At 38.9% G+C, this 22336-nt stretch overlaps 1 protein-coding gene across 1 annotated transcript in view; it reads right to left on the minus strand.

Annotated features, from left to right (window-relative positions):
• The window catches only part of EML6 (EMAP like 6), a 262879-nt gene that overhangs the window by 84058 nt on the left and 156485 nt on the right, over positions 1-22336 (minus strand). The window contains exons 16-18 of the mRNA XM_055107940.2: positions 20434-20539; positions 12401-12494; positions 848-948 (exon numbers count right to left, since the gene is read on the minus strand). Coding sequence (XP_054963915.1) covers positions 848-948; positions 12401-12494; positions 20434-20539 — 301 coding nt within the window. The remainder of the gene's footprint in view (positions 1-847; positions 949-12400; positions 12495-20433; positions 20540-22336) is intronic.

Here is a 22336-nt window from a genome sequence, read left to right on the forward strand (position 1 = left end):
AAATATAAGCATGTTATATATGCTCTGCTTATTTATAACAGCTATTTTGGGGTGAGAAAAAAGAATTGTTTTGTAGGAAAAGGTAGTATACGGGACAAGCCATTAGATTTGTCCCTTACACATTCACATTTCCCCACACTCCCTGTCACTGAGAAACCCAGCTTTATTCAAGACAGCTACACACAGGCTGGCTCTCCAGACATACTGGGTGGCATTACCTTCTTTTAAAAGCAAAATGCACTGGAACAGAACCTTATTCACATTTTGTGCATAATAAGTTAGGGCTTGGCACCAAAGCTGATACTAAGAATTCAGATTCAATTGTATAAAGTCTGACTTATTAGTGAGAAGAATGAGATATCCTCTATGTTTTCTCATGCTTATTTACTCATCATTATTATCAACATTAAATCCACCAATATTTATTGGACCACCTATTTGTGGGCAGACTCAGGGTTTAATTCAGGTTTAAATTCAGTAATAGATAAATAAAGGAACCATCCAAATAGATAAAATTTTATTCACTCAACCAAAATGATTATTTTATTTCCTGTGCAGTAGTCTAACATAATTACTGCTTTCAGAACAGATGACTAAATATAAAAATGATTATTTTCACAGCAGAACATTTTCCAAAGCTTTCTAGGTATTGATAAATATGCACAGCGTCATACAGAGTGTTCTAAGCTTCAAGCGTTCTAAGCGAATTTGGGAGATAATTTTTTTAGGCACATTTTTATTTTAGATTGCAGAGACAAGCGAGGTAGTAGCAACAGTTTGTTTTGTTTTTCTTTCCAGCTAGGGTAAAGCTCTCAATCACATAAATGATAAAGCCAAACGACAGTACCTGCTTGTTGCCAGAATTTGATGTGTTTTATCCCAACTGTAACCAGTTTGTCAACATGGTGTGGGTTACACTTTACCACAAATATCTTATCTTTATGTCCTCTGTAAGAGACAAATAGGAAATAAGATTCTAGTTTGGATGGAAGCAGTAACAGTTTTATTAAAAGCATGCATTTGGTCTAATTTTAAGCACATCTAACAGGACCATTAAATTAGAAAATGGTTTAAAATCCACACAGGCATCTACATTAAAATAACGAGCTTTGGCTTTTCTTTGCATGTTTGAACCCTTTCTTCTTATCCTAACATTGCTGCCAAAGTTTATTTACTTATACTTTAAGCAAAGTAATGAAATATTTAAAACATATTGTAATGTCTCCATAAGATAAAATTAATGCCACCACTGTGGGGTTGCAAGTAATTCTGGGGATGTGCAGAAGGAAAGAGATAGTATTGACTTCTCTTTTCCTCCTCTTGTGCAGGAGGAAAGAGAGTATTAACGAAAAGCTTCACATGAATCACTCTTGCTGTGGAAAGAATTGCTCTGGGTTAAATGGGTTTTCAGCTGGAAACATATTGTTTAGAAGTTGAAGCCCTGGACCCACAGCTATGGAAAGAGAAAGGATGTCTTCTATTGATTCGAGGCACTTTGGAATGCTGCACAGAGAGGTAGGTTTATAACCCAAGGGGCAGAAGGACAAACATAAATGCAAAGTTCCATTGTAGACCTGGGCTGTAGACTTGGCATCTCACAGCATGAGAGGGACTATTTGATGGTCTTTGATATGTTAGGACATAATTTTAATAATGTAAAAAAAGCAATTAAAAAGAAGAACATGACTGACCGATCTGTCTTACGACGAATATAGATACAAACATCATAAATATTAGCAAACAGAATCTGAAAGCATATTAAAAATAATACATTAGGACCAAACACAAGGGTGGCTCAATATTAAGGAATCAAGTAATACAATTGATCATATTAACAGATGTAAAGAGAAAAATCATATTATCATTTTCAGATGCTGAAAAGGTATTTGACAAAAATCTAACACTCACCCATGATTTAAAAAATAAACCACTCAACACCCAATACAGTAGAAATTAAAGGATGCTTCAGACTTGTCCTTTAGACATTTGTATTTCCCTGTACTTTGTCATTGAGAAACCCAGATTTATTCAAGCTAACTACATATAGGCTGGCTCTCCAAACATGCTATGTGCCATTATCTTTTCTTTAAAGATAGAACACGCTGGAATAGCTTATTCGTCATATTTGTGTGTGCACACTCAAAGGATTGTTACTTAATGGCATTCCCAATAGTGTCAGCATAATTACCACTACCATTTAACATCGTATTGAACATATAAACTAATGCAACTAGAGGAGATTTTAAAAGGCACAAGAGCTGGAATGGAAGAGCTAAAACTATTCATATTTGCAAAGGATATATGTCTAAAAAATTAAAAAGGAAATTTTAAAATGACTACAAATAAGACATTTTAGTAAAGGTACAGTATATAAAATTGAATACCAAATCAATAACCTTTGTATATACAGTGACTGGTTGAAAAATATAATGGAGGAGAGGACTCTATTTATAAACAATAAAAATAACAAGGCATAAACTCAACAAGATACATGTAACATAAAAGTGAAGAGAGAAAAAAAGACCTGATAAGTAAGATTAAAAAGGCAGACTTTAAAAAACAGAACTATATCCCATGTTCTTGGAAAGGAAAACTGAATCCTAAAGATAGCAGTTATCCCTTAGTTTATAAATTCAACTTAGTTCCAATAAAAAGACCATGGGGTGTGTGTGTGTTTAATCTGGAGTTAGACAATTTGATTTTAAAGCTCTCATGGAAGAGTAAGCCAGCAGGAATGACCAGGAAAACGGAAACAGAAAAGCAGAGTGCAGAGAGTAGCTCTCCCAGGTATTAAAACAATCTATAAAGGCTCCATAATTAAAACAGTATAGTACCTGTGTATGAGTTGACTGACAAATGGCAAAACAGAAAATCTTGAAACAGACACAAATGAATATAAAAATGTAGTGTATAACAAAGACAAGGTTTTATATAAATAGCAAGAAAGATAAACTTTTAAAATAAATGGTGTTTGATGCCAAATGCTGGCTAGTCTGTGGAGTGCTAAGAACTCTTGTTAATTGCTGGTGGGAATGCAAAATGATACAGCTATTTTGAAAGACAGTTTGGCAATTTCTCACAAAACTAAGCATATTCTTACCATACAACCAGCAATTACATTCCTTGATATTTGCCTAAATGAGCTGAAAACTTATGTCCACACAGAAACCTGCACATGGATATTTATAGCAGCTTCATACTTGTCAAAATGTGGCAGCACCATAGATGTCCTTCAGCAGGTGAATGGGTAAACAAACTGTGGTACATCCAGACAATGGATATTATTCAGCGCTAAAAAGAAATGAACTACCACATCATGAAAACACATGGAAGAAATGTAAATATATATCATTAAGTAAAAGAAGCCAATCAGAAAAGACTACATACTATATAGTTCCAATTATATGACATTCTGGAAAAGGTAAAACTACTAAGATGGGTAAAAAATTAGTGGTTGCCACAGTATACAGAGGAGGGAGGGATGAAAGGATAAATAGGCAGAACACAAAGAACTTTTAGGGCAGTGAAACTCTTCTGAATATACTGTTGTAACTGCAGAATCAGCCCAATCTGGTTCAACTTTATATAATACAATGGTGAGTTGGTTTTCAGTTATCATGTAACCCAGGTTGCAAGTTATATCACCTGATCATGCCCAGATGAACCAAGCATGCAACCATGGGTGGAACCTTAGTGCTTGGCCCAAGGAACAGGGACCAAATTAAGAACTACACACCTCATGGCATGATCCAGTCCTATCATGTCTCCCGGCCACACTGCATTATAAGATCCAATCAGATCATGCCTCATTACCCTCTGCTATGAATCCTGCTCCAGCCCCCAGCTCGAGAGAGAGATTGAGCATTGCCTCCTGTCTCCTTGCCCGTCAAACTGCAATAAAGTCTTTCTTTTCACAAAAGCTGGTGGCATAGTATTGGCGTCTATGCTTTTTGGGCAGCAAGGCCATTGCTAGCTTGGTAACACTATCATGATAAATATGTGTCAATATACATTTGTCAAAACTCGCAGAATGTACAAAACAAGTGAATGCTAATATAAACTGCGGACTTCGGGTGATAATGATATGTCAAGGTAGGTTCATGAATTGTAACAAATGTACCATCTAGTGCAGGAGGGTGATAGTAGGGGAGGCTGTGCATATGAGGAGGCAGGAGGTAATGGGAACTCTCTCTACTTTCTGCTCAATTTTGCTGTCAATCTAAAACCACTCTAAAATATAAAATCTATTTAAAAAGGGAAAAAATGGAACACCTTGGTAGCCATATGGAAAAAACAGAAAGCTGGACCTGTTCCTCAGATACTAGGATAGATTCTAAACTATTTAGAGACTTAAATATAAAAGATGAAGCCATAGAACATTAGAAGAATAGGTGATTTCGTTTTAATGTGAGAATGGGCAGTATTTTTCTAAATACAAAAATCTTAAAGCAATAAAAGATTAATAAATTTAACCACATAAAAATATAAACCTTTTGCTTGATGAAAAACACCATAGCAAATTCAAAGGATGAATGACAAACTGGGAAAAAAATCAGCAAGTTATAGACAAAACTCAAATAACCCTAACATTGAAAGAATCACTTTCTGTGAGAATTATATTTCAGAGAAACCAAATGGTTCACGAGGGAAAATTGTTTATAAAATAATTCTAGCTAACATGAAGAATGAATGATAAAATTAGAAAATTGCCACTTTGAACCCTGAACTAAGTAACCAATTTAGCCCAAGGTTGTCAGCTGATGCTACAACCATTAGAAAATGTGGTGATGGGGAGCTGTATAATGAAAGGATCAGGTCAATGCTCCCAGAACCCACCAACTGAGCTGAGTATTACTGACAGCAGAAAAATTAGATGTTCTGGGCAGTAGTGTACAAAAGGGTGGTGCAGGGGAAGTGGTCCATCCTGGAGGGAAGGAATTCCATCACTAACATTGTTTAGAATTGCCAGATAATGGGAATAATAAAAAGCAGTATGGCTTTTAGTTATTTTCAAATTCTCTACAGATAATATACCCCTATTGCTTGCACCTGGGAAGGACCATGCCTACTGCCTCCCTACTCTCTGGTATACCACCGATTTTATCTTTTCTGATGTGACAGGAAGTACCTATAAAGCATTCTTGCCTAAAAACTTGAACATGGGTGAAATTATTTGCAAATCATATATCTGATAAGGGACCTATATTCAAAATATATTAAAACTCTTAAAACTCAATAATAAAAAGACAAATCACTCTATTCTACAAAGAAAATATACCCAGTCAGCACAGGAAAACATGCTCAACATCATTAGCTATTAGGAAAACCATAATGAGATACCACTTCACACTGATAAGGTGGCTATAATAAAAATGACAGACAATAACAAGTGTTGGCCAGAATGTGGAGAAGTTGGAGGCCTGTGTTTAACATTTTGAGGCACTAATGTTTTCCAAGTTGCTGCACCATTTTCCATTCTCACCAGATCTAAATGTAAAAGATGAAGCTGAATAATAGAAGAAAGAAAGAGGCCAGACGCGGTGGCGCACACCTGTAATCCCAACACTCTGGGAGGCTGAGGTGGGCGGATCACCTGAGGAGGTCAGGAGTTAGAGACCAGCCTGGCCAACATTGTGAAATCCCATCTCTACTAAAAATACAAAAAATTAGCCAGGCGTGGTGGCAGGCACCTGTAATCCCAGCTACTCGGGAGGCTGAGACAGGAGAATCACTTGAACCCAGGAGGCAGAGGTTGCAGTGGGCCAAGATCACACCACTGCACTCCAGCCTGGGTGACACAGCAAGACACCATCTCAAGAAAAAAAAAAAAAAAAAAAGGAAACATTTGTGCAATGTGTAGGATGCTGATCATTGTCACAGTTGGGTGATGGGTACAGAAGGTTCATTATGCTATTCCCTCTACTTTGGCATAACTTTGAAATTTTCCACAATAAAAAGAATAGACTGTCTCTTGATCCATTATGGCTACATGAATGTGAACCCTACGATAAGAGGCAAGGAAGAGATGGAATTTTGGGGCTCTGACTCTTTGAAAATCAAAAAGTGGGCCGGACGTGGTGGCTCACGCCTGTAATCCCAGCACTTTGGGAGGCCGAGGCAGGCAGATCACGAGGTCAGGAGATCGAGACCATCCTGGCTAACACGGTGAAACCCCATCTCTACTAAAAATACAAAAAATTAGCCGGGCGCGGTGGCTGGCGCCTGTAGTCCCAGCTACTCAGGAGGCTGAGGCAGGAGAATGGCGTGAACCTGGGAGGTGGAGCTTGCAGTGAGCCGAGATAGCGCCACTGCACTCTGGCCTGGGAGAAAGAGCAAGACTCCATCAAAAAAAAAAAAAAAAAAAAAAAAGAAAAAAAGAAAATCAAAAAGTGAATATGGATATTGGAGCTAGGATACATTACTGGACATATCGTTAACAATTCGGGGAGAAAAAGGTCTAAAGACGAAATGTGTTTAACACCAAGAGAAGAAATCAACCAGATAACCATAAAAACATTAAGCATCCAAAAAAAAATTTTTTTTTTTTGAGACAGAGTTTCGTTCTTGTTGCCCAGGCTGGAATGCAGTGGCACGATCTCGGCTCACTACAACCTCCGCCTCCCGGGTTCAAGTGATTCTCCTGTCTCAGCCTCCTGAGTAGGTGGGATTACAGGCATGTGCCACCATGCCTGGCTAATTTTTTATATTTTTAGTAGAGATGGTGGTTTTACCATGTTGGTCAGGCTGGTCTCAAACTCCTGACCTGAGGTGATCTGCCCGCCTCGACCTCCCAAAGTGCTGGGATTACAGGCGTGAGCCACCGTGCCAGGTTTTTTTTGAGACAGCTTCTCACTCTGTCACTCAGGCTGGAGTGCAGTGGCGCAATCTGGGCTCACTGCAACCTCTGCCTCCCGGGCTCAGATGAGTCTCATGCCTCAGCCTCCCAAGTAGCTGGGACTACAGCACCATCATGCCCAGCTAATTTTTTGTATTTTTAGTAGAGACGGGGGCCGGGCTGATCCGCAACTCCTGACCTCAAGTGATCCACCTGCCTCAGCCTCCCAAAGTGCTGGGATTATAGGCATGAGCCATCATGCCCAGCCCAATGATTTCTTGATTGGAGGAAAATCTCCCTAGATACAAAATCATTAATATATACTTTAGAGAGACTAAACCAAAATGAAAATAACAAGTACAGAAAATTATATTTCCTAGAGATAAAAGATTGTTTCCTTGTATTTATACAATGCCAAACATTTACAAAAATCTTTTTTGTGAGAACTTTTTAGTTTACATCTAATTTCTTAGTGCCATTGTGATATTACAAAATACATATGTGGTCTTCAATTCTCCCCCTCCATTTCCTGACCTACTACTCCTACAATCCTTAGGATCTCCAGGGAGGTCTTCTTTATGCTCATGATTGACTTGATGGCTGCCAGCCCAGAGGTAGCTTCAGGATGGGTCACCAGAAAGACCAAAGCAGTAGTAGACGGTTGGGACTTGCAGCCCCATTCCTGACCTTCAGGGAAGGGAGAGGGATCAAAAGTTAAGTTGCTCACCCATCGCCAGTGGGTAAACCAATCATGCCTATGTAATGAAGCCTCCAGTAAAAACTCCAAAGCACAGGGTTTGGAGAACTTCTAGATAGCTGAACACAAGGAGATCCCTGGAGGGAGGTGCACCCAGGGAGGCCATGGAAGCTCTGTGCCCCTTCCTACGTGCCTTGCCCTATATAGCTTTCCAACCATAACCTTCGTAACATCCTCTGTAATAACCTGGCAAATGAAGTAAGTATGTCTGAGTTCTCTGACCAACTCCAGCAAATTAATCGAACCCAAGGTGGGATGAGGGGAACGGTCTCAGAAACTGAGCCCTCAACCTGTGGCATCTGAGGCTACCTCCAGGTAGACAGTGTCAGAATAGAACGGAACTAGAGAATACTCAGCAAACAGAATTGTTTGCTTGCTGGTGGGGAGAAATCCCCGCAAGTTTGGTCACAGAAGTCTCTGTGCTGATTGTTGTTGAGTGAGAAAACAGAAAAAGCACTTTGAGTTTGGGTGAGAGCTTTTGTTGTCCTACTCTATGTCATAAAAACACCAAGGTTATTTCTGTTGTGGCTAGTTATAAAGTGGCTAATGATGGCATGTAAATGTTTAGCTAATGTCAATATATAAATAAAGAACACACTGCATACCTGTCATTTTTCTTATACACACTTGTTAAACTTGTAGGGAAGTTGCCTGCAAGTGTAGGTGTGTTTGTGCACCCATGTGCATGTGTGTATGTGTAAGCAAAACAAAATGCAAAGAGTTTGTCAGATCTTAGATGGCGAGAATAAGAACTTACACACTGTGCTGCTGTCCTAACACTGGATGATTCCTCACGCCCCATCACAAGGAATTCACCGCATAGGGCCATATAAACCCACCAGCAAGCACGAAGGAAGGAGCCTCTTCCAGAGGCCAAGGGCAACTAAACACTGGGTGACTTGGTTTCCATACTGTCCATTCAGAACTCTGTTTGCATAGAGGCCCAGTCCTGTGTGTAATTTTGTTCTCCCTTTCTGTGGCAGTAGCCTTTAACAGGAAGACTGATGAATGTTTGATACATATACTAACTCCAAAAAAACATTTAAATTGGCTCCAAATATAGAATAATATAGAACAAGACAGGTAACAAATTAGAACACAGTGAGATGATGTATTAGTGAGTGAAAAAAACCAGTTATAGAGCATATGTACAATACTCCACATGTAAATAAAAACGAATACAAATACTAGAAAAATACACACTAAAAGATATATGCTAAAATGTTAACCATGGCTACATCTGGGTAGTGGAATTACAGATGATTTTCCTTTTATTAAGTGCTTTTCCCTGCTAATTTTTCTATAATGATCATATATTATTTGAAAAACAGAGGAAAGAATAAGTGTTATTTTAAAAAACAAAGTGAAAAAGAAAAGGGGCCCATATGGTATGCGGGAGACTCTATCATAGTCATTAAATGCATGTAAAGGTAGGGACCTAAAATAGATCAAGCGATGAAGCTAATACAGAAGTGCTTACTTGGAAGTTCGATACGCCTGCCATATGCATAAGCTTAGTGTGTCCCTAAGCTTTCTTTTTTTTTTTTTTTTTTTTTTTTTGAGACGGAGTCTGGCTCTGCCGCCTAGGCTGGAGTGCAGTGCCGTGATCTCGGCTCACTGCAAGCTCCGCCTCCCGGGTTCACGCCATTCTCCTGCCTCAGACTCCCGAGTAGCTGGGACTACAGGCGCCCGCCACCACGCCTGGCTAATTTTTTGTATTTTTAGTAGAGACGGGGTTTCACCCTGTTAGCCAGGATGGTCTCGATCTCCTGACCTCGTGATCCGCACGCCTTGGTCTCCCAAAATGCTGGGATTACGGGCGTGAGCCACCGCGCCCGGCCTTTGTCCCTAAGCTTTCTAGCAGCAAAACTTTCAGATTAGCCTGGGAAGTGTTCTTGTTGATAATTCTTTTTTGTCCAAGATCCCTCCTATTCAAACTCTGAGATGAAAAGTGTCTGTAATTACTCATTGTTCCCCTAGTCACACTACCAGAGTAACACAAGCACAAATAAAGGAGCACAGATGTACCTGATTAATCACTGCATTATTCTGCCCTGATTGACAGTGATGTTACGCCCTGTAACTACTTCTATAAGAGATCAGCCTTGGTTCTTAAATGGGATACTTGTATACTAGACTAAAATTGGAACGATCTTTAGGAAAAAAAAAAAAAAAAAAAGACTAAAAAATTCATTTGTAATGGAGGTAACCGAAATCACTCATAAAAATTAGCAAAGATTGCATGCGGGGAAATTGTTTAAACAGATCGGATCGTCTCACAGAGATCTTGAAAACAAAATCTTGAATATCTTGTAAATAAGATCTCTATGGTCCAATTCTGAATTTCTCTAGTTTCTGTGAGCTGCTAAAGAGTAGGTTCATTTAAAATATTCTCACCAATCAGGGGAGGAGCAACTTCTGAGTGCCCGGTTGCACAGGTGGCACACGTCAGCACAGCCACCAGCAGCACAGCTGATGACGCCACCACAGCTACCAACCATGCTCCTCCTCTGTGGAGAAATCTCACCTCCTGGGCGATGAGTGGTACAGAACAATCACCCTTGCCAAAACAGCACAGCCAGCCAGAAGCAGGTTAATTGTTCAGCCTTGCTCTATAAATGAGGCTGGCAGTGATCGAGACACAGAAGTGAAAAGTGAGGGGTAGGACTGAATCAGCTTCTCTGTGAATTAGGCCCTCTTGGGAGCTTAGATGACCCTGGAAGCAAGGTATCATTCAGTTAAGGATTACTTCTTTGTCACTTCTATCATGCCCCTGTTTAAATTTTTTTTTTTTTTTTTTGGGACGGAGTCACACTCTGTCACCCAGGCTGGAGTGCAGTGGCTAAATCGTGGCTCACTGCAACCTCTGCCTCCCAGGTTCAAGCGATTTTCCTGCCTCCTGAGTAGCTAGGATTACAGGCGCCCGCCACCACGCCTGGCTAATTTTTATATTTTTAGTAAAGACAGGGTTTCACCATGTTGGCCAGGCTGGTCTCGAACTCCTGACCTTAGGAGATCCGCCCACCTCAGCCTCACAAAGTGCTGGGATTACAGACGTGAGCCACCATGCCCGGCCTCCTGTTTTTAAAAGTTTCTATCTACTTAAGCACTCTAAGGCCATACATATAAGCTTTATTTATTTGTCCAAATTTCTTATGTATTTATGTAAATATGTATCATTGTTAATATTATGCAAATAAATATTTACGTAACTTTTATTTACTTATTACTGTAAAATCTACTGTTCTTCCAAAGAACTTTAATCCTTGATATTCCTGCTTGGAAACAGCACTGGCTAATGTCAATCCAAAATGTTCTCCTGGGCAATTCTGCAGGTATCCTGTTTTGGGAATGTGTCATAAGGCTTGGGAGCAATTCCAAATATGAATTGTGTTATTAACATAATGGTGTTAAGTCAACTTTGTGTTAAATAGAGGCAGTAACACTATCCATCAAGTATATAAAATATATACTATTTTAATATTAAGAAATATTTCTTTCTTCCATTTCTATTAATGTTTCGGGCATAAAACTGGTGAGCCACCCACAGCTGCAGAGGGTTTTCTAGCAGGAAAATTGCATTTCTGTTGCTTTTGAAATCCAGAAATGTGCTTTCCCTGAAATTATCTGTAAAGGCAGATGGTATATTATCAGAAATATTAAACTTAAATTCTGTATTTTAGTCTGGGGGGAACAGAGTTCTGATGAGAAGCTGAATCTGAGTACTACTAGAAGGGAGTAGAATGACAGTGAGGAATACTAGAAACAAAGACCAGAAGAAAAACCACTTGGGCAGGCAGATGTATGAGCTGTCATTTGCTGCCAAGAATTCAATCTCAACAGCAGTCATCAGAAAAGCTTCCCTTTTTCTCCGAAGATGGTCAGTTGGAGTCCTCATGCCTCCATCTGCTGTTCCTCCAGGTCTCTAGCAATTTATAAATCTTCATTCATTAAATCCCCACAAAACTTTTTTCCTATTTAATATTGTAGAGGAAAATATTACTTTAAAAAGTGAATATTGGGGTTCAAGGCTATTAACTTCAAAATGATTTTATATCGCAAGATAGAAAGGACATCATTAATGCAGAGAAGAACGAGCTGGGAGGTACACTGACAACACGCCTCGGCAATAAATTGTATTGCTGGGCCTTGGCTGCCAACTATTTTGACCCCTGATCAGGGTTGGGCAAACAGCTGAGCTCAATGTAAGTAGGAGTGGAAAGTCGTGTTCAGACTTAGTGCTGATTCAGCAGGCAGGAAGGCTGGGGTAAGGGAGGACAGGTGGTCTATAAACAGCAGTCGGTCTCAAAAAATCTATTTATAAGACGGGAGATTAGGGAAACAATTTGCCTGCTTTGAAACCAAGTGGCAGATGCACACAGTGGGGCCTCCTTTCCAGCATGCTGCAGCCTCATGACAAACGGTGCTTCTGATTCTGGTGACATTGACAATCCTTCACCAGATGCGAGGACAGAAGAAAAACAAGGGGCAAGGCACCAGCCTGAGAAAAGCTGCTTTTCTGTTGCTGAAGTGCTTTGATACAGATTACACAGACCACTCAAAATGAAGCGGTGAATGACTCTCTGCAGAGGATTTCGGAATTTTCTGATTCACTGCAACAAACATGACCTGCTCTAAGTCAGGTTTGGCACCATGAAATACTGCAGTATTTTTTCACTTAGGTGCTAAGCGTTCTACGTCAATTTCACCTGAGTTTGAAGATGAAATCTTACCAGAAAATGAAAACTATTGACCTTTACTGAACCGTGGTATCAGCAGGATACCGTAAGATCCCGGCAGCTTCTTACCTTGTTGTGGCTATCTTTTCTCCCTTTTTCCAGTCCCAAAATACAATACTGTGAAAATCGTCCAAACCAACCGACACCAGACATTTTCCATCGGCTGTATGAAAACAACACAAATGTCAAAATTTCTTCCATGAAAAAACAAAACATTTCATACACTGTAAAGAGGAATAAGTAATTGATCTTAAGAATTGATAAATATTTGAGGTGATGGATGTGACAGCTGCCCTGACTTGATTATACAATGTATACATGTACTGAAACATCACACTATACTCTGTAAACATGTACAATTATATTTTAATACATAAGAGGTATCATATACTAAATGGACCTCGCTGAATGAAATGCATGACTATAGATAGCCGAGCTTCCTAATGCATAACGGGCTGCCGAAGTAAATTGCCGACCTGACATTCTGAGACACAGAGCTAGAGGGAGACTCTCAGGTAAGCTACAAAAACTATGTCTATTTTGTGACAAACAAATCTCATGACATTTAACTTGAGGTACCACTTGGCTTTGTGATCCTGAGACCATTTTCAGCTCTAAAAACTGGGTTCAGTTAATTCTCCAAGTTAGGAACATTATAGAAACTAAATTTAACCTAAAAAATTCTTTCAAAAGATGATTTTACAATTTAAAAATTTTATGTTCCCTATTTCAAATGTGTTGTACTTGTTATAGGAAATTTAGAAAATATGGATACAGAAAATTTTTAAATCTTCCAAATTTCTAGGCTAACATTTGATATATATCCTACCAATCTTTACACAAATGTGCTTAGAAAAAACAATACCAGAATAATAATGAACAGGTTATCTAATCTTTCTTCATCTATTATATCATGAACATTTTCCTTTAGTATTAAATATTACTTATAATTGTTTAGAAAAGTGGCAAGAATAGATTACTGTAAATCCCTATGTATAACGGCTTATTGTCTAGTTTTCACATCACTTGTCTGCTTTACATTTCCAGGACAATTTATTTCTCTAAGAGAAGAATAATTATCCATGATTACTATAATTTGGACATTTAGGTTATTTTCCCAAAAATTGTTTTAAAAATATACTGAATGCACAATTAAATTTCAAATAAAAACAGTTAATTTGCTTTTTCCCTTCAAGACAAAAGAAGAGGTATAGTCAATAAGCCTTTCCTTTGCTGCCTTCCTGCAAGGCTAGATTCAACACAGAACCATCTCTGGGTCAGCAGTCTCCCTTCCACTAGCTGTGCGGTTGCTAGGAGACGAGTGATCAAGCTCATCCTGCATCAGTATATCAGGGCTCTTCTCTGACTACCAAGGGCCAGCCATGAGGGTAAAGCAACACAGGTCTGTGATAAATTGCCTCTTCCAGTTCTGCCAGTCCACTAGGAGGTCCCAACCGGTATTTTCAAAGGCAGACCTGCAGTATACCCCAAATTAGGGTTGCCAGATAAAATATAGAAAACTTTGTTAAACTGGCATTTCAGGTAAGCAGTAACTAATTTCTTAGTACAAGTATGTCCCATGCAATATTTATATGTATATTACATATTTATCCTTATTTTGCATGGAATACACTTACGACAAAAATTATTTACCTGAAACTCAAATTTAATTGAGCTTCCTATAATTTTGTTGGCTTAATCTGGCAACCCCATCTCAGTTGCTAACCAATGCCCATGCTTTGAGGGCCCTTGCTTATGCAAGAGACCCTCCTCCAACCAACTGAAAATGGTAGTCTCCTCCTTTTCTGGATGAAGGAGAGTCAGAGAAAGAAAAAGTCTGGTTTAACAAACCAAATCCTCTCCAACCCTCCATCACTACTAAGTATGAGGCAAGGATTTGAAAGTTACGTGACCCTTTCAAGCTACTAGGCTGTAGTATTAGATGAAGACGTTAACACTTTCCTTAAGGGCTAAATCATCACCAGGTGATTATTATAAACTACGTCTTTCAAAAAACAACTAATGATATCCCCTTATGCTTAAATGTTACCAGGCTTTAAATTGGGCAAGGTCCCTCTTTAGCATTTAGGAGAAGGAACTGGTAATGACTTCCTATTCATTACCAACATTACTTTTTCCACATCTCTTGATATGGTCTGGTTGTTTCTATGTTGGCATGCCTCTGCACTTGATTTTATTTTTATTGGTGTTTTCTCTCTCCTTTTTTAATATCATAAGCTCTTTTAAGACTTATAATAATCTTATCACATTTCCTTTGTAAGTCTCACACTAATCAAGTTTTCAATGAATGTTGATGATACTGGTGACATTGATGATGAGGAAGAAGATAAAGACAGAATATGCCTGTGAATGGTATGAATTGAAATAGAATGTACTACGTTATATAGCTATAAAGATTTTGGCCAGGTGCAGTGGCTCACATCTGTAATCCCAACACTCTGGGAGGCTGAGGCAGGTGAATCCCTTGAGCCCAGGAGTTGGTGATCAGCCTGGGCAACATGAGAAAACCCAGTCTCTACAAAAATACAAAAAAATTAGCTAAGCATGGTGGTGTGCATCTGTAGTCCCAGATACTTGGGAGGCTGAGTTGGGAGGATCAATTGAGCTCAGGAGGTCCAGGCTGCAGTGAGCCATGATCATGCCACTGCACTCCAGCCTGGGTGACACAGTGAGACTTTGTCTGAAAAAAAAAAAATTTTTTTTTTGGATGATGAGTCAAGAGTGAGTACAAAGCTACAGTTAGGAAGAGTAAGTTCTGGTGTTATATTACATATTAAGGTGACTATAGCTAATAATGTATTGTATATTTCAAAATAGCTAGAAAAGAAGATCTCGAATGTTATCACCACAAAGAAATGATAAATGTTTGAGGTGATGGATGTGATAGCTGCTCTGATTTGATCGTTACACAATATATACATGTACTGAAATGTCACATTCTACCCCGTAAACATTTGCAATTATGTGTTAATTATAAACAGATTTTTAAAGAAATTGTTCATTTCAAAAACACTGTACAAATATTCAATGTCTTGTTGCATTCATTGACTATATTTCATGTTTTCTTTTGAAATCTGTGTAGTTATGTTCTTCTTGGAATGCAAGCACAAATACATTTAAAATAATAAAGTTTTATGTCATCTGAAGAAGGCCTAAGGATAAGCTGATTTTGCAGGGGTAAGAGGTGAGCTTTTATTTTAGGAGAATTTCTGCAAGGCCCTGTCAGCTTATCCTCACTGTTATACCACCTTTCTAAACCAAAAAAAAGGTATTCTGATTGTGGGTAGCAATGGAAGCAGCAGTGCAAACCGAGAGGTGCCTCAACAACCATACCTCTTTTTTGCGATGGTGACTTCCCCGAGTTCTGCGGGTGTGGGCTATTTCTGTGTATATACTACACAGTTTGGAAATAAAATTGGCTACCTTTTTACTCTTTCCCAGTTCTCACTTTCCCTGTAAGCCTTGGTCTTAGCTTTGGAAATCTACTCTCTGACCAGTTAGTTGGAGTTTTTTATTTTTAGCCATGTTTTTAGACTCTTAGGTAATGTCCTTTCACATCTTTGCAATCACAGCATGCATTAATTATGGATGTCTGTGACATAGTCCAGAAATAATATGAAGGCATTTAATGTCAATAGTAAAGGGTGAATTAGACAAAGTTTTATTCGGACAATTATGAGTTGGTCTCTCTATTCAGGACTCATAAAAAATGCATAGGTTTTCTACTGAACACAGTGAAATCAAGTCTTAGATGTGCCCTTATGGAAATCAGTATTATTCTACGAAGCTTTTAAAAAAAATTATATGGTTGATATTTAGGCTAGAAAATACTTCTGTGGTTGACCTTTTCTATTTCTAATCTGGTTTTCTATTCATGTGGAAGCACTTTCCTCACGGCAAGCACAAAACAAAAATGGTTCCCCTTCCCCTAGACAGTAATAAATACTGAGTTAAAAGAGGTTCTCAACTGAGATAATACGAATTCATTCCTTCTTGTCCTTGTAGCCCAGTTACAGATTTTGTCCAAGAAATGTTTTTGACTAAAAATGTCTTTTGTTTGCTTTCGAAAAGTGGCAAGAACAATCTAAATCCTCACACATAACTGTGCTTAATTTGTTGTCTAGTTTTCGCATTGTTTGCCTGCTTTATATTTCCAGGACAATTTATTCTCTAGTAAGAGACAAGCACACTATCAGTAGGTGTCCATAAAACCTCCCAAAAGAGCTAACTCCTAAGAGATGGGCAGCAACAGGAGTCCTGAGGCACACAGATGGAGCACTAGCTAAATCGTAACTGATGAGTGTCACGTCAGTGCCCTGTTTACACCGTTAAACAAGGAGGTCTACGTAGTCTCCTCTTTCAACATTTCTACTTGAGCTACTCACTTTTCTATCAGTTTCCAAAGGATGGTAGCATTAGTTGCCCTTGTTCATACTTCAGGTAAGTATGTGTTTCTGGGCTGTTTTAGAACGGGATCTCTCTTCACTTGGGGCTGTTCCACATGGGGGCCTCTATGCACCACCATGTCCACTCCACAGTTACAGTGGAGGGTGGGAAGGGCAGATGGACATGCTTACTGGAGGGCACAGGTAGCAGAAAGTGAGCCTGCACACTGAGTGTCCCAGGTATGACACTCTTGCCAAGTGTACACACTAGCATCGGCAAAGGGAAGCGGCAGGAGGAGGCCTGACACCGAGGAGAACTCCTGGCATGTCTCCTGCCTGCTGACAAACCCAGGCCTGGTGGCTCTCACAATGGACCTGGGTTCTGCCTTTGGATCGGCCACTGTTCACTTCTACCCAGGCCACCCCACCAAACTTCAGGATCTCCATTCTCAGCCTATAAAGTGGTTGCAGGGATTTAAGACTCAAACTATATTATTAAAACATAGACTATCAATAGAAATTAAACCAAACAGGCCTCAGCTCACACTTTCAGGAGTCACCACAGGTCCCCACTCCCTCACCCCAACCCCCAGTCAATGACTACAATTCATCTGTATGTAACCATTTATGGTAATGAATCACGTATCAGTGAAAGTTTTTCCGCAATAGTCCTTAGTATTAGTACTTTCTAAAACTATCAGATTCCTTTCTACCGTTTATATATTGACATACTACTTAACCTGTAAGACAAAAAGGTGAATTTCCATAAGCAAAAACAACACATTTGCTGAAAAATGGGCTCTTTCCCAGTGATTGTTACCTGGGGAATGGAGACTGTATTGTTAAAATACTGAAATACCCTTCTTATGCACAAAACATTTCATATTTGGAAATTTATTTGCCCAAGATGGGAATCAGAAGCAGTTACAGAATTGGGCTCCTCACCTCCTCCAGAGTATCTGATTTCTCTACCCAGGCACTGATCTGAAGGGCTGCCTTATGGGAAAAAGGTTTCTAAGCTCACTTAATTTCTTGTTCTTTCTTCTATAAAACTAATAAGCCCAGAAGAAATGTTAGCTATCTGAAATGAAGAGGCCACATTACTGGGTACCAGCTTATTGCCACCAACTCATCTCATAGTTAATGTCTTTGATCTGCTAATCTCTTCTTCCAAAGGTATTTAAAATAACACGAGCTAATTATTTTGATTTTAAAAAATAGAAAATTAATCAACTCTTATAGAGGAAATAACCAAATGATTAAATTCTATTTATATTACTCTAAATTTCTTGCCACTTTGTTTATATGCTAATACACATATGCACGTTCTCATTTGCAGTCAGTGATAGATGGTATTTTGAGTTCAATTTTTTCTTTTATCTTGATACATTGAAATGTGCATAAAATACAATCTTCATACTTGTCATTTTGAATCACAGCTTTGTTATACATTGCCAGATTGTTTGCTAGAATTGAGTCAATTTTCAGTGCTGCCAAAAGAATGAATATATTGGATTCCCAATAATGTTGTAAACATTTAGCTGTTGTTATTTATTTTTGCTACTTTAACGGGCATTTCACCACTCTTCTAAAGCATATTAATTACTTATATTAAGTATACATATATTTGTCTGCTAGCAAAATTAATTTTAGGAAAAAGGCAGTTTGGCCACTGAGGAGTGGAACTATGGAGAACAAAAAGCAGAAGGAATTCATCCGTATCTTTGAAATATAATCCTATTTGAACTAAAATTACAGCTTCTTTTAGGTTTCACTGCTTTATCAGTGACACACAGCACACCTATTTTAAAACAGCATGTCCATCACACTTCTGGGAGTTTGGACTTTGTATTCACTGTTTATTGAGTGAATTACTGACTGTGTTATTCAGCTGGCAGGTGGTATGTGGAGTTCTCTCTCCCTTGACACGTATGCCTTCTCCTACCTCACATGTCACCAGTGTAGAGTATAAACTGTTTAGCCTTGATTTTTACTAATTTGATAATCACTGAAGGCATTGAATAACTTCTAATAATGATACAGCAGCTCAGGTTTGTAGAGTAATTTACAGTATGTGAGAACATGCCTGTTAGAAAAACTAAAAACTGCCCCATGTTGCATTGGTCAGGCAATGAAGGTAGTTTTCACCCAAACGTGGTTTATAATGTAAAATTCTAGTAGTAATAGGGAAAGGCAAGACAAAGTGCATTAAGCAGAACCTCATTTGTTCATTTAGTCATTCACTTTTTTTAGTAGCTTCTATTTGCACAGCAATATGACATGTGCAGTGGGGACCAGACAGATGGGCTCTACTGCCAAGTAGTTTACTGTGTGTGAAATGCCTGGGAGATGCTGACACAAGTAACTGTGTGCCACATGGAGTGCCACAAGAGCAATGGGTGCCATAAGAGCAATGACAACAAAGGGCTAAGGGATGCAGAAAAAAGGACAGGTTATTTCTCCCTGTAAAGTTGGAAGAGAAAACTTCCAGCTTGACCTTAAAGGGCGGGAGGACTTGAAAAGACACATGAGAACAGCATGAGCAAAGAACACAGCCAAAAGAAGGGCAAGAGTGCATGTAGCCTCCACAGTTACACAGATGTGAAGGAGCACTAATGGGCTGGTGGGTTAAAAATGCTGCTAAGGAAGGTTAAGGCCAGATCATGGAAGGCCATGGATGTCCCAAGGGCTCCACAATGAGTCAGCCAACCAAGGGGAATCCATGTGGTGGCAATGGTAACTATGCTTTTGGGAGACTCCAGAAGAGGGTGGGATGGACTGAGGAAGAGGGGATAGAATTAGAGACCAGCATGACTACCATAGCATAGATGAGAGAGAGTGAGGGCTTGAACGGGGAGAGGAAGGGACAGGGGAGAACAATCAGGCTTGTGGAGTCATGGAATTTAATAATATTACACGTTATACTTATTAAGCACTTGAATAAAATTTAGAAAAAAATTATAAAATCAGCATTCTGTACAAAGTTTAGAATTCTTTTTCTATTGATCTAATTTCTACAGTTGCAATTATTAAAAATTTCTAGGTAGAAATACTTTTTGTGATAGGCCCTCATTCTCAAATGCCAACTTAAAGAAAACTCACTCTAAAGGAACTTAACTTTCATCAGTTATTTTTTATGATACTGTGTTCAAATTTTAAATTAAGGAGATGAAAACTTCAGTTCTATTTTTTCGATATAAAAGTTATTTCCAAAATACCAATGTTGTAAAGTGGCCCTCTGCAGATAATTTGCAGCCTTCTCTCTAGTACTTTGTATTTTCAATCAGAAGTGATGTGCTCCCACTTATTTGGAGAGATGAAATTGATGTTCTGAGTCACTGCCAGACATTTGCGACTAAGTCAACAGCAACAGCTGCTCTGGATTTCAAATTGCTCAAGCAAATACAGAACACAGTGTGAGCTCTGGGTAATGACTTAGGAGACAGAAAATGAGGAAGATGGGAAGCGGTGTGTAATCTAAGGCCACATTTTTTGGTGAGGTATTCCTATGTATGATTCTCAGTATAAGAGCGGGTAGCTGGCATACAAAGAGCTTGCACTTCAATACAAACAGAACGACTAAGTGGGAGCATGTTTAAATACACACACGCGTGCGCGCATGCGCGGGGCATACTCTCTCTGTGTCTCTCTCTCTCTCTCAACGTAGAACCATGTGTCAATCACTCTGGACCTTACCTGAAAAATCAAGTGCACACACTCCTCTCTGATGTTGTCCTTTCAACAGCGACAAACATTTTAGAGTTTGTGTGTCCCACACATGAATAGCAGCATCTCTTCCAACCTTAAATAACAGAATGACTGTTATTAACTACTAACACGTTATACTAACAATGATTTTGTTCCTTAGAGTCCAACACTGCTCAGAAACCAAGATAAACCCATTTGGAGAATAGAAGGACCCTAGGAAATCATCTGCTACAATTCAGTTATTTTTGAGATGAGGAAACTGAGGCACTGTATCTCTAAGAGGCTTGTCCTGGCAATCAGGTAGAGTTCCAACAGAGCCTAACCTGATGCCTGGGCCTTTAAGGCTAATTCAAATGTCCACTGTGCCTTGTTTTTGTCAGTTACTTCTACCATTCCCTCTCCTGCCTTCCCAGCTCGACACAAGATTCTGCTTCTCAGTCAAGGAAGTCACTTGTACATTGTCATGACGCTATCCAGAGTTATTTTACCCATTCTCAATTACGCTACCCACCAGAAGAAGGCCTGGCCCCGCTTCTCCCCCTGGGAAATAACATTTTCATGGCATAACTATCTTTCAGTAAGGTGGATTATCTTTGCAGGGATACAAGCTTCTATCACACTAATCCCCAACAACAAAGAAAATTATAATAGTAAAGTGGTTTTTCTCACTTGTAATATGTAGTGGGGGGCGGGGAAACCTGTTGGGTGTGATGACTTTAAAAGGAAAAATGGGAGATAAAGCCATAGGCATAAATGAGCAGAATCCAGGCCACTCCTACAGAGGTCTCTGGAGGCCCAGTCTCCTGCAGGTGGCTGCTGGAATACTGTTTGCCACTGGTTTACCTTCCATCAAATACAGTATTGAGTGCAGTATCTCCTAGGGGATTTATGTAAAAAAAAACCACCTCTGGCTTTTACTTAAAAAAAGAGGCTATTAAATACACGTGAATCAAGCACCATCTGTTTATAAGACAGACAAAAAATAAGGGCAAGTGAAAAAGCAAAGCAATGATCAATTACTTGTAAAACCTTATAACATCACCTAACACAGTAGGTCTCTAATTTTCAGTTGGAGGGACAGCAAATTCATGTATAAACCAACGGTCAGCCCTTACCCTCTGGAGGATTGTAACCCTTTTAAAAAACAATTTAAAAGCTGTGGATCCTTTTTCCCCCAAATACACCTTTTCAGTTGGAGGGCCAGCAAATTCATGTATAAACCAATGGTCAGCCCTTACCCTTTGGAGGACTGTAACCCTTTTAAAAAAAAATTTAAAAGCTATGGATCCTTTTTCCCCCAAATACAACTTTTTAAGGGGGTGACTCCCCTCATGTTCTCATTTTCATTCATAGATTTCATGAACCCCAGGTTATGAACTCTGTCCAAAGGCTTTACCACCTGCATGTCGAGTCTCAGGAAAAGGGCTTGTCTCATGTTAACCTTTGACATTATACCAAGAATGTTTTCTTAGAATTTGCCACTTAGTTAATACCAGTTGAAGTATTATCTGCAATTAAACACTCATTATAAAAACTGAACAAAAGTATAATCTATACATTTGAGGAAAAGATAAAACTAAAAATACTTTTGACAATATTACTCTTTTGCCAGCAAGGTAATACATCTGTGTTTAATAAAGTCTTTAATAAATTAATGATTATTTTTCTCTTTACACTCCCAAATGATTGTAGAGGGTCCCTGTTTTAGCAGCTTTTTCAATTACAGACTCAATCTAAGGTTAAGGCATTTCAAAAAAAAGTTCAGATAAAATTCAAGGTGTTTTTATAAGGCTAAAATACAAATTAGTCAAAAGTCTTACGGTTTTCAGTCTTACAAATATAATTATACTCTGGATGTTATAGTATTTTTAAATGGTTCATTCAATAAATA

The sequence above is a fragment of the Pan paniscus genome, chromosome 12, assembly GCF_029289425.2.
Source record: "Pan paniscus chromosome 12, NHGRI_mPanPan1-v2.0_pri, whole genome shotgun sequence".
Lineage (NCBI taxonomy): Eukaryota > Metazoa > Chordata > Mammalia > Primates > Hominidae > Pan > Pan paniscus.